Source organism: Chiloscyllium plagiosum, chromosome 7 (genome assembly GCF_004010195.1).
Source record: "Chiloscyllium plagiosum isolate BGI_BamShark_2017 chromosome 7, ASM401019v2, whole genome shotgun sequence".
NCBI lineage: Eukaryota > Metazoa > Chordata > Chondrichthyes > Orectolobiformes > Hemiscylliidae > Chiloscyllium > Chiloscyllium plagiosum.
In genome coordinates, this window is record NC_057716.1 from 32,572,743 (window position 1) to 32,586,568 (window position 13,826).

A 13,826-nucleotide genomic window follows, 5' to 3' on the forward strand; every position below is an offset into this window, starting at 1 on the left:
ACCATTCAACACCACCCCCCATCTGCCCCTACCCGTATGCTGCCGCCCTCTCTCTGGTACAGCCAGACTGGACACTAACAAGGCTGTTGCTGCTGCTCCGTAGTACACGCACGCACACCTTTTACTGCAACATTTTGACAAGTTCCACCTTTGCCCTGTACAGGGCAATGTTGGAGAGAATGTGGGTAGAGAGGGCTGGAGGTCAGTCATTTGGAGACAGTGCCTAGGGCTGTCCAGGACTGTTCTCAGCAGCATTTCAGTAAGCCAAGTTCACTTTTAATCACTGTAAACAGAAGACGCAATTGGTGTTGTAAATATGTTTTTGATGTAATGTTTCTGTCAGGACCTCAAGATCTCCTTCAAATAATCGAGGTTCCTCTGTACTGCTTTGAATGCTGTTTAGATTAGATTACTTACAGTGTGGAAACAGGCCCTTCAGCCCAATACTGACCCGCCGAAGCGTAACCCACCCAGACCCATCCCCCTACATTTACCTCTGCCCCTAACACTACAGGCAATTTAGTATGGCGAATTCACCTAACCTGCACATTTTTGGACTGTGGGAGGAAACCGAAGCACCCGGAGGAAACCCACGGAGACACTGGGAGAATGTGCAAACTCCACACAGACAGTCGCCTGAGGCGGGAATTGAACCCGGGTCTCTGGCTCTGTGAGGCAGCTGTGCTAACCACCGTGCCATAAAGTCACCACTCAATCTCCCAAGCTCCAGTGAAAAAAGTCCCAACCTCTCCCTGTAACTGAAACTTTACATTCCTGGTAAATCTTTTTTGAACCCCTTCAAGCTTGATAGAAAGTGTGTGAATACAGTAATTATAGTGGATTCAATAGGAAGGGGAATAGATAGGTGTTTCTGTGGCAGCAAACAAGACTTCAAGATGATTTGTTGCTCCCTGATGCTAGGGTCAAGAATACCAGGAGCCAGCTACAGGACATTTGGAGAGGGAGGGTGAACAATCATTGATTGTTGTACTAATCAGTACCAATAATATAGGTTTTTTTTAAAAAGGATGGAGTCATGAAAGCAGCATTTAGGGAGATAGGTAGGTAGTCAGTTGAAAAGTAAAACATCGAAGGTAGTAGTCTCAAGATTACTGCTAGTACCACATGCTGGTCAGAGTAGAAATAGCAGGATATATCAGATGAATAGATGGCTAAAGAGAGAGGGTAAGAGCGATGGTTCCAGATTCCTGGAACTTTGGGAATGGTTCTGGGTGAGGTGGGATCAAAATAAGTTGAATGAGTTACACCTGACAGGACTGAAATTGATGTCCTGGAGGTGGGAACTTACTAGAGTAGTTAGGGAGGTTTAAATCAGAGGGCAGGGAGATTGGGACAGAAGAGAGGGAAACAAGGGGGAGAAAAAGAATAAGAAAACTGATATGTAGAGCATTGAAGGGCAAGAATCAAACAGGACCACAGCAAATGTGAGGGATTGGCTGTGCTGAGGGACAAGAATGTCCAAAATCTCTACATAAGGGATGAATAAAAAGCTGTGGTGAAACGTAAAGTGGTAGGATTAATATCATGGCGTATGTATGATTTACAATGATAATGTCTGAGTTGCATTGGAAAAATACAAAAGTTCTAACCTAGTGTGAAGAGAATGTATATCAGTTGAGCTGTAAATTCAGACTTCTTGCCTTGGAGTTTGTGGAATCTAAGAAAACTACTTTGAGAGACTAAATAGAAATAGACTCTAAACATTCAACAAAGCAGAAGTCACAAAAGAACAGTGAGTACAGTATATTAAAGATGAATGAAGATGATTTACTGAAAGTTAGGAAGCAGCAGCAGAGATTTGATTGGCCTCGAGCTATAGAAGGTGTACCATGGAATGTACAAGGGTTTCAGAAGCACAAGCTGAGTTAAGTGCAAAAACAGGAGATTTTGCAAAGGTGGTCTTGGTGTTAGCGAGATCTGTAATTGGAAGATAATCCAGGTCAAATATGACAAGCCTGCCAAACCATTCAACAGGATCGTGGCTTATCTGTGCCCTGTCTCACCTACCCTTTCAGACCAGCTCAGCATAGCTGTCAACACCCTGATGTTTCAAAATCTACCTACGTCCTCTTTAAAGACTCCACATTCACTACCTTATGGGAGAAGATGTACCTTAATATCTTGGTTTTAAATGAGAGTCCCCTTATTCTGTCATTATTTTGAGATTTCCTGTTTAATGGAAACATCTTCTCAACATCTACCCGGTCAAACCTCCCTCAGAATCTTGAATTTTTCATTAAGATCACCCCTCATTCTTCCAGATACCTAATGAATAAAGATGTGTTTAGCCATTATTGATAAGCTCACCGTTTCATCCCAGGAATTAGCTCAGTACATCTCTCTTGAACAGTCTCCAATGTTAGTAAATCCTTTTTTTTAAATGCAGAATCAACACCACACAGAAAACACCAATTATGGCCTAACAACACCCTATACAATTGTAACAAGACTTCATGAGTACAAAATACACATGCCCTAGTAATAAATTCCTTATTCTTTCTTAATTACTTGTTACACCTGCACAGTAACCCTTTGTGCTTCGTGCATAAGATCTTCCAAATCCCTTTATTTGCATTTCTACATTAAACTCCCTCTGCCAAGATTTTACCCACTCTCAACTTATTTTATCCCCTTGCAGATTTCTGATGTCCATATTGCAACATGTCCTCCCACCTATTTTATATCACCAGCAAATTTGAATATTGTGCCCTTTCCTCCAAGACTCTATAGATAGTAAGCCCTAGGACTGATCTTTGTGGCATTCCGTAAGTTCCACCTCTCCAACCTGAAAAAGGCCCATTAATCCAAACTCTGCCTTCTGTACATTAACCAGTCGTCATCCATGCTAATACATTACCCCCAATGCCATGAGCATCTACCTTGTACCACTGTCATGTGGCACCTTATCCAGTTCCCTTTGGAAATCCAAACACAATACATTTACAATTCCCCTTTATCATCCTGCTTGTCCTATCCTCATAGAACTCTAGCACTTTGTCAAACAAGAATTCCCATAACAAAATGTTTATGTTCAGTTTCATTAAGCTTTGCTAAATATCTTGCTGTGTTTTTCTTTGATAAGACTCCTAACACTATTCCTATGACATGTTAGGCTAACAGGCCTGTAGGTGTCTGCTCCCTGTCTCCTCCTATTGAACAAGGGCATCACGTGTTCTGTTCTCTAATCCACTGGAACCCTCAAGGTATCCAGTTAGGTCTGGAATGTTTCGACCAATACCTCTACTATTTCTGCAGCCATTTCCTTTAGAGACAATGCCTTGGGGTCATGTATATTGTCTGCCTTTTATCCTGTTGATTTGTAAAATAATTTATTGTTGTGACAGAGACTATTTCAAGATCTTTCCTCCCATTAGCACCTTGCTTATCTGTTACCACCAAAATGTTTGTAGTGTCTTCCAACATGAAGGATGATGCAAAATATTGGTTTAAGTTATCTGCCATTTCCTTATACTCCATTATCAATTTTCCACCCTCTTGGTTGCTATGTTCAGTCAGGTCTCAATTTCCTTGCTTGTCCCATTTTAAGCCAAAGCAATTTAGTGGGCACGTATGTTTTGAGCTGACAAGGTGCAAGAGCTAACATAATTAATGCCTTTTGAATATATTTTACTTGTGTCCTTTTGTTAGCATTATTTGTTTTAATTCAAACCATTTCTGAACTTACAAGTTGTAATTCTGCTTTGCTAGGTGCGGAGTTCTAAGAGTTGCATCTCCCAATTATGCCAAGCTGGCAGTGGATGAAATGAATGGAAAAGAATATCATGGGAAGCCAATTAAAGTCCATCTGGCAAAAATCTCAGGAGATCATATGTTATCTGTACTTAAAAATCATTCACAACCATCGTTAAATGTGCGCACACTAAAAGACCATGTTATAAAGGACACCAACATCAAAGGAAAAAGTCAGCCTGAGCCTTGTACTCCTCCATTATCAACAAGAGTTCTTAACGCAGCCTCTCATAAGGTATTGAAAGCAGAAATTTGCTGTTATGCTATAATAGATAACCATGTTAAAGATTAAGTGAATTCAGTTTTATATCTGTGCATGTACACTTTCATGATGAAGGGCATGTGAACATTGGAAAGAATGCTACTGGACAACAAACCTTTAATTTAGTAATCATGTTTAAATAATGGAGCAATCTAGGGAAATAATTATAAGCTTGGATAGTAAGGCAAGCTGAAGTATCAAATTGTGACTTCAGACTGCACAGATCCATCAAAGGCTCATAACCATCTGAACAAATATTTTTTTAACAGGTGGATGCAAAGCTGCTTTAACCATTTAGGTCATATCCACGAGATGGCCTGTGGAATTTCTTTTTGCATTGACCTCCTTATTTGGATTGCCAATAGCATGAATCCCAGGAAGACATGAGGAGGACTGTCCCCTTTCCTCCAACAGTTTGGCAACAACTCCCCGCCCAAACCTCTCATGGAGAAGCGGCCCTAATTTTCTCTCCGAGAGTTGGTCACCCTGACCTAGGATTCCAACACCTCTGGGAGCAAATCTAAGTATTTAAAAGATGGGCACGGAGAGGGATCAGACTACTAGTAATTAATGACCCTAGAATCCTTAAGGGCATGTGTGTTGTCATTGCAATTTTGAGTCTTTATTCAAGGCTGGACAGTGGGATTGGAAAGTTAGTGGCTATTTTGGACTGCCATTGATGAGGTGGCCTGAAGGGTCTTTTGCTGCGTTGTAGATCTCTATAATTCTAGTCCTTAATATATCAGATAATATGTGTTCCTTTTTAGTATTGTGTTTTAATCCTTTGGTATATCACAACCAAGCATATCTTTAAATGCTAAGTATCCCTTAGATCATCCAGTTTTGCTAGACATGCCAAAAGCATACCAAAATGTCAAAAGAAAAATATTACCTCAGGATATGTCATTTTCATAATAGCATATTACTTAGCTGTCGTAGAAAATCCCTAATCTACTTTGCGTGTGTTACCAGATTAACAGAAGGAAATACAAACAGATGCAGTGTGTACAGGACATTCCCTCAGCAATAGGGACATTCATTCCTGCAAATTCTGCTAATTTAAGTAGCTTTAACAAACTGATGAAGACTCTCTTGGAAATGCATCCTGAAGCAAACAGGTCAGAAAAAAATGAATAAGTTTTTCTTGTAATTAAATATCTAATCAGGAGCAAGTTGTCTGCAGTGCATTCATAAATACCTACAAAATCTGCTCATCTGAAGTGATTCTCCTTTGCAGGACTCATATTATTTCATAAAAAATTACCCTCAGTTATACTTTTAAGTGGTACTTTGAACATGTTATTTCATTAATGAATTATGCTTAATTTGTATAGATATGTGATAGAATTATTTGGTGTCCTGCTTTATGTTTAATATTTCCATGCAAAAAAAAAACTGGGTTCTTCAATGTTCTTAGCACTGGTTTTAATTTAAAAATGATAAGACAAAACATTCCAAATTCCCCCATCCCCCTTGAAGTTACTAGTTTTCAGTGGTTCCACTGTACAGGAATGACAGTGCGCTTAGGATCATCAAACTTATCAGGTGAGCCTAAAAGGCATAGTTTGGTCAGGCTGTTTAACTTTGGTGTCATCACTGCCACATCTAGTTCAGTTCTTGTTTGATGCCCAGGTGAATCACAGTCTGGTGTCCAGAAATGGGATCCCTGGCTTAATTTTCCCCTCCTCTAGTACATTGTACTCTTAGGTTATAGCTGAGGTGAGCCAACACAGCACACATTGGCCTGTAACCTTCTGATTTGAATGCCTTAAGCGCACATTGACCTTAGTACTTGAACGTTTAAGGGAAACAAAATGCAGCCTATATTATAGGGTCAAAGTCAGAAGTCACACAACACTAGGTTATAGTCCAACAGGTTTATTTGAAATCACACAAGCTTTCGGAGAGCAACCCCTTCATCTTTCCAACACCAGCACCTCCACATCATACTTTATTAGGATGGAATGTAGTACATTATTTCAACAGTGCATTCATCTGAGATTATAGTTTAATTGAGTATTTTCATGTTATTTCATTGTTATAATTTGTGTTTTGAATTGTGTTTAGGAATGATATTGTTCAAGCACTGAAGGAAGTGAAATCAAATAACAAGGGATTTCTGAGTGGCCTGGCTCTAAATACAATTGTACAACTGGCTTCTGCTATCTTGAAAAGGCACTTGTCTGCAAATAACAAAGAATAAAGAGTATGTTATCATTGTATCTTACCATTGATGTTAAATTGAAATAATATAAGATACATTGAATATATTATATACATATGTTATGCCTTTAATCCTGAGGTTGGTGTGAAACCTATTTATGTCAAGTGCAAAATGGACTTACTGGAGACCTTCAATGAAAAGTGAATTGTAGTGTAAAACAGGCTGCTGTCATGATCCCATTTTACACTGTTGGTGTAGATTCATTTCATCCCTGTTTGTCATATATAATTACGTTAACTGTCTACATGTTTTAGCACTGATCAGTGATCCAAATGTGGTTTGGTGCTTTAAAAGCCTCTTCTATTTACCAAAACTGAATCACCTCCTTGACCTCTGGGAAGAAGACATTGACTTGGCTTTCTCCAATAATTGTTGAATGGAAGTTGCTTCTCCAGAGTAACGAGTATCCAGAGTCAGGCATTCTGGTCGTAGCTGTCCAGCTGATGGATTGTGTCCGAGACTGCATGAAGCTATCATTAAATTATCTGCCAGTACCTACACTTACAGAGTAGTGTAAGACAAGGGATTTAATAAGGTATCTTTCTCTTGTCATATGAGTTTATGTCTCGAGCTTCTCAAGTCATTGACTACTGTAGGTACTGAGAGCTCTGGCAAAGTAAAACCAGTTACAAATCAGTTTAGCAAATTCTCGTGACTGAACAATTACAGAAATTCCAGAATAGTTTTTCTCGTTACTGTGACAAATAACAAAACTGAAATATTCACACTGTCTACTTCCTTTTTGATCAGATTCTATCCCAGAAATCTAACCACCACTATCTTAATTCCCATTTTAGGCCAAATCTAATTTCTAATAGCCATTGTTAGATCCAGCTTACTGTGGACATGAACTTTCTTGTTGTATTGTTCATTTTGACTTCAAGAAACAGAATATAACCAGACTCTCTTGGCCCCGAGCCCTGTTAATCTCAAATAATAATTTGAAATCTAATGTTGAACTTGCTTTCATGCATCTTCTTACAGCTGTAACCCAGTATGTCTCGCTCTGACTAAACACCCTATGATCTGTACGACCTTGTATGTTAGGATTGACCTGTACTGCGCTCAAAACAAAACTTTTCACTGTACTAAGGTGCATGTGACAACAATAAATTAAATCAAATCAAATCAGTCACAGAATTATGTAACATAAGAGTTGTGCAGCCATTACGTCTGTGCCACTAATCCAAACTATAGACAAATGTGAATAAGGCGAAGTTAATACTGAATTGTCCAAATTACTTTTTCCTGCTTAAGGTAGTTTGTACAAACCTAATCGCCGCAAGCGATTTTAGTACTGTTGCCCTACTAATTTAATCTGCGGTCAATTCTGCTATAACACTTGTTTCTTCAATGTGAATTGGCCATAAATCAATTGAAGAAATTAAACCACCATTTGTACAATACAAACTTTCCTTATCTGTATTGACTATAGCACGATTCCGGTCCTATTGGTTTACACAGTGCTGGAGAAACTCAGCAGATTTGACATCATCTGTAAAAAGAAATAGTTAATTTTCTGAGAATTGTTTGACTGTTATTCAGAACTGAAAGATGTTGTAAAATAGGGTTTTTTTGCCTCTCTCAAAAGTATAAAAAAACTTTTCAGTTCTGAAGAGCCAGACCAGACTCAAAACATTAACTCTGTTTCTCTCCATAGATGTTGCCGGACATACTGAATTCTCCAGCATTCCATAAGATCTTTTGAAAGGATAACCCAGGATTTTACCCAGTGACATTGAAGAAACCGCAATATATTTCCAAGTCAAAAATGGTGAATTATTTGGAGGGGAACTTGCAAGGGGTTATGATTCCATGTATCTGATGCATTTGTCTTTTCTAGAAATAGTAGTCATACTTTTGGTCGAAGCCTGAGGAGCCCATAGTAAATTTCTGCAGCGCTTGTAAATGGTACACACTGCTGCTACTGAGCAATGGTAAATGTTTGTGGCTTTGATGCCAATCAAACAAACTGTTTTGTCGTGGATGCTGACAAGCTGTTTCAGTATTATTGGAGCTGTTGTCATCCAATCAATTGGAGAAAGTTCTGACACAGTGCTGACTTGAGGGATATGGGCCAAGTGCTGGCAAACTGAATTAGATTTGGTTAGGATATCTGGTCGGCATGGACAAGTTGGACCGAAGGTCTTTTTCCATGCTGTACATCCCTATGACTTGCGCCTTGTGGATGGTGGGTAGACTTTGAGGAGTCAGGAGATGAGTTACTCAATGCAAAGTTCCTTTCCCCTGTCCTGCTTTTGTGGCAGTATGTTTTAATCACAAGCCCGGTTTTGTTTCTGTTCGGTGGTAGCACCCTAGGATGTAGATAGGTTAAGAGTTATTACGACACATGGTGCTCCAGTGGATGAGGGAATGAATACTTAACATTGTGCATTGGTGCCAATTAGCAGGTCTGTTTTGCCTTTGATGGCATTGGCTACCTTCAGTGTTAATAGAGCTGCACTCATCCTGGTAAATGGGGGAGAGTTTTCTACTTCATTCATCATGTATGATTTGTAGATAGTGGACAGGCTGTTGGAATTCAGAAAATGAGTGTGTGCGCCACAGAATGCCTGGTCTCTGACTTGCTGTTCAAAATATTTTTATTGTACCTTGTCTAAGTAATTTTGTGATTGGTAGTTAATCTTCATGATAATGCTGGTAAGAGAATCAATTATGGCAATGTCATTAATTGTCAAGAAATGATGATTGGATTCTCTTTTGTTAGGATGGTCATTGTTGGCTCTTGATTGCTATCAACATTAATTATCCCAAACCTGAACATTGTCTAGGTCTTGCTGCATTGTCTGTGATGTTGTGAATGGAGCCAAACATTATAATCATCAGTGAATATTGGATTTTGATAGAAGAAAAATCATTGATGAACAGTTGAAATTGTTTGGGCCTTTCTGCTGCCCTAAGTATCTCCTAGAGTGATGTTTTAGGACTGAGATGATTTGACTACAACTTCTTTGTGCTCATGACTCCAGCCAACTGGTGAGTTTTGTTGAGATTCCTGTTGACTTCAGTTTTACTAGGGTAGTTTGATGCCACACTGTCTGTAGTTGTGATCCTGATGGAACCCAATTGGGGATCAGTGAGCTGGTTATGGATGAGTAAGTGTAATTTGTCCATACTATCAGTAACATCTACTGCTTTTCTGATTGAGAGAGTAGATTGATAGGATGGTAATCTGCTGATTTGAATTTGCCTTTCTATTTATGGCCACTTTTACATATTGTTGTGTGCTGGTGTGATAGCTATATTGGAACAGCTTGGCTCGAGATGTAGCAAGTTCTCAAGCACCACATCACAGCAACAAAGATTGGCTTGGGAGAGTGTACGACACTGATTCACAGTCAGGATAGTTCGGCTAAGTATTTATTATGAAACTAGGTTGCAGTGACCATTTTACACTACTTCTAGTATGGAAGATTAAGGAGTGATTTCAACTCTTTCGATGGCTGGGTGTCAGTGCAAAGAAGCAGGAAAGGTTAATAAGTTGCTAAAGGAATGAAAGTTTGATGGTACTAAAGACAGGAAATAGTAATACATTAGATGGGAATAAATTAAAATAGATTGCAATTAAGGAGCATGAAGATATGCTCAGGAATGATAGAGTGGTGATTTTAATGGACTTTACTCACCTAAGTATCAACTAGGATATCGCTAAAGTAAAGGGAAAGGATAAGGTGCAAATTGTTCAGGAAATTTTCTTGACCAGTATAATCTCAATCCAATTAGGGAGCATGTATTGCTGAAATTGATGCTGAAAAATGTGGAGGACTGAATGGATCAGTGTCTGGGGGAATGTGTGTAAAAAAAATAATTGTGTGTTATAAGGTAAGGTGGTCAAGAAGGCACATGGCATGCTTGCCTTCATGCATTGGCATATATGGACAAATGAATCATTTCCATTGGAGTTACAATAAAAAAAGGATGACCGCATGCCTTCAGTCAGAGCAAAGAATATAAAAATTGGCAAGTTGCGTTGCAGCTGTATAGAACTTTAGTTAGGCTGCATTTGGAATATTGCGCACATTTCTGTTTGCCACAATATCAGAAGGGTATTGGAGGCTTTGGAGCTGGTATAGAAAAAGTTTACCAGGATGCTTCCTGGTTTGGAGGGAGAAATCCCCCTTGTCTTCACTTAACACCCCACCAGTCTCCGCATCCAACACATCATCCTTAAACACTTCTGCCAACTCCAACTAGAACCCACCACCAAGAACATCTTCCCCTCCCCACCCCTCTCTGTCTTCTGCAAGAACCAGTACCTTCGGTCCTTGGTTTACTCCACTCTCCCCACTGACTGCCCCGAACACACAGGTGCCTTCCCCTGCAACCGGAAAAGGTGCAAAACCAGCTGGTACATCACTCCCTTCATCTCTATCCAGGGCCCCAAACAGTTCTTCCAGGTGAGATAGAGATTCACTTACCTCTCTTCCAACCTAGTTTACTGCATCACGTGCTCCCGATGGGGAGACCAAACATAAACTTAAGGAACAGTTCACTGAGCATCACAGCCAGGCCCGCAGCAGCCGACCGGACCTCCCAGTCACTGCCTATTTTAATTCCCCTTCTCACTCCCTTTCCGACGTGACCTCCTTGGCCTTTTCCATTGCCACAACGAACCACAATGCAAATTGGGGGAACAACACCTCATCTTTCACCTGGGCACCCTACAGCCCGGACAATTCAACATTGAGTTCTCCAGTTTCAAAACACTTCCCTTCCCAGCTCCCCAACTGCACCCTGCCACCAACCAGATTAATTCTTCCCATTTACCAACTCCCTGCCCCCACCTCCCACTTTATCTGCAGCTCCACCGACACCTATACCCAGTCCTTAAGACGGGTTATACCTGAAATGTCAACTTCTCCACCTCCTGATGCAATGTCCTTCCAGCCTCCTGCATGTCTACTAATGAGGAAAGACTTGACAAACTTGGTTTGTTTTAACTTGAACGTTGAAGGCTGAGGGGGTGACCTGATAGAAGTTGACAAAATTATGAGAGACGTGGATAGTCTGAGTCTTTTTTGCAGGGTAGAAATGGCAGTACAAATTTTAGGTTAATAAGGTGAGACTGAACAGGATTAGACAGCATTGGCATATAATGGACAAATGAATCATTTCCATTGGAGTTACAATAAAAAAAGGATGACCGCATGCCACAGACGAGATTAGGGACTTCACCTGCATACAGTTGATGAGGGGAAGAGACTGCACTCGTGTAATACTGTCAATGAGAAAAATTGCATCCAATTGTTATTAAGGGCAGTGTATGTAACATTTACCAGGGGAGTGACTACACAGCTGAGGCTGGCAACGGAAATTAGTATGCTGCATGACCATTATGGGAAGTGTCCTAGGCTGAACTGTAGGGCAATTTAGCATGGCCAATTCACCTGACCTGCACATCTTTGGACTGTGGGAGGAAACCGGAGCACCCGGAGGAAACCCACGCAGACACAGGGAGAACGTGCAAACTCCACACAGTAAGCTAGTTATTTGATGACGTTCCCTCACTTATAATCTCAAGTGTGACTGTTAGTTGAATGCCTGTGCTCAGCTCCATTCACAATTCCTCAGGTACTAAAACATACAGCAAGATCTAGTCAATATTCTGATTTGGGACTGTAAGTACCAAGTATGATTCATGTATCAAAATGTCAAGTAATAGCTCCAACCATATCCATGACAATTAATGATATTGCCTTCACAGAATCTCAACATTCTCAGGTCATCAGTGACCAGAAAATCAATGGAACTAGCCAACTTTAATATTCAACATTGAGTAGCTCACATCTTGTATCATGAAAACTTCACCACCAGTGCAAGCTCCATTGGTTATGTTTGTAACGGAATGCTCTCCTTTTCCTGAATGATTGCAGCTGCAAAAATATTTTTAGTTCAGTACTATCCAAGATAAAGCAGTCCACTTCATTGGCAACCTGTCAACCAGATCAAAGATTCACTGTCTCCATCACTGTCCCATGCTTAGTCTGTGTTCTATCTACAAGGGATCTTTAATTCCTTAAGTGTAACCTCACCACCATGTCCTCCCAAATTCCGTTCCAAATTGCGCATCATTTTAATTTGGCCACCTTTTCCTGGTACTCATTTAAAATTGTAGAATTTTGATCTAGTAACTGTAGAAGTATTTTCTCCATACAGTGCAGTGGTTTAAGAAGAAACCTCACTGGGGATGAGCAGTTTATTCCACATTTGATAGAGTAATAGTTTCTTAACCAAGAAATAATAAAAATGAATGATTTTATCTATTATGTACTTTCCAGTAGCTACTGCAATTTCAGCTAAGTTGGATAAGCTGTTTATTATTCTTATGTTGCATATGTTTTGTTTGCCAGTTTTCCTCCCAGCTACCTTTTAAGGTAATATGTTAGTTATTCTTAATACATATAAGCACTACATATAATGAGTGCTCTCCATTCCTATCCCTATGTGCTGTTCTATATGAATCAGCCTGCAGAGAAAATATCCAAACCATTTTTGATCATGTCCTTTCTCGCAGACACCATGCATGTTTCCTCAACTAGTCCAGGTGTGCCCAGGTCCATTACAAGTTCCTGACTAAGGTCAGTTAGTTCATGACACATTAAGAATTTATTTGGAAGTTTACTGAATAAATATCCATCCTTTCCAGTTACTACAGTCCCGTAGGTTGCAAGGAAAACTCTGTTACATTGTTAATTTTTATGAGAAATGAAATGTTAGTAATGCATTTGGATAAAAGTTAGTGGTACTTGAATGTCTATTTTGATCTGTTTTTCAGTATTTGGAGAAGAGGACAACCTACAGAAATGTTTTTGGAAACCCATTCCAGACTTCTTTCAAGCATGAGATATTTGCTTATTTCATTTCATTTTGCAGTAAATCTGTTACTTATTGAGTAATGGACAAGAACGTCTGTTGCTGCAATGCTGCATTTATTACACAGGGCACTTTCAACCTGCCAATTCATTGCATTTGTTAAACTTTGAGCTTCTGTTTTGTGAAAAAATTAAATAAATTGATGAGAAGCCTTTCCTCTCTCAGGTCTGCTGAAATATATGAATTGGGAAGGCAGTGATATTGTATGTTTTAACTTGCATTCAAAAATGTGAATTTGTAAGTACATCAAACTAGTTGATCCTCAGTAGCATAAATATTTTTGCATGAAGAATGGTGCTTGTCTAAGATACTACACTATGTATGCTTGACGTCTAATAAACTATCTCAACAAGGATCAATGCCTTCAGGACCGTAGGATGCTGAGGTGAAGTGGATAGTGTGGTGAACAATTAAATAAATGTAACAGAATACCTTCAGTAGTTTGTGTTAATCTTTTATATGCATAGCTATATTAATCATAGCCTAGTATAATGGGAAAACGTAATAACTTAATTATTGCGTAGATACTAGTGAACCAGGTCACTGTACAGTTGCTAACATTGTAATTGAGCAAAAAATTATTGGAAAGAAATGCTAGGTCATCATCCTCCCCAAATTGAACTTAGTACTTGGAGTACGTGAGATGAATAGCATAGATGCACTTCAAGGAGAAGT

The 13,826-nt window shown here is 39.5% G+C and overlaps 1 protein-coding gene across 4 annotated transcripts in view; it reads left to right on the forward strand.

The window, feature by feature from the left end:
• The window catches only part of rbm44 (RNA binding motif protein 44), a 161,257-nt gene extending 147,666 nt beyond the window's left edge, over nucleotides 1-13,591 (forward strand). For 3 of the 4 annotated variants that reach the window (XM_043693366.1, XM_043693367.1, XM_043693368.1), the window contains 4 exons: nucleotides 3,730-4,006; nucleotides 5,006-5,151; nucleotides 6,101-6,239; nucleotides 13,054-13,591. In XM_043693366.1, the coding sequence (XP_043549301.1) occupies nucleotides 3,730-4,006; nucleotides 5,006-5,151; nucleotides 6,101-6,236 (559 nt within the window). In that variant the 3' untranslated portion in view covers nucleotides 6,237-6,239; nucleotides 13,054-13,591. Of the gene's footprint in view, nucleotides 1-3,729; nucleotides 4,007-5,005; nucleotides 5,152-6,100; nucleotides 6,240-7,917; nucleotides 8,032-13,053 lie in introns of all 4 variants that reach the window. The other variant, XR_006312103.1, reaches the window with a different exon arrangement.
• Nucleotides 13,592-13,826: the final 235 nt, after the last annotated feature.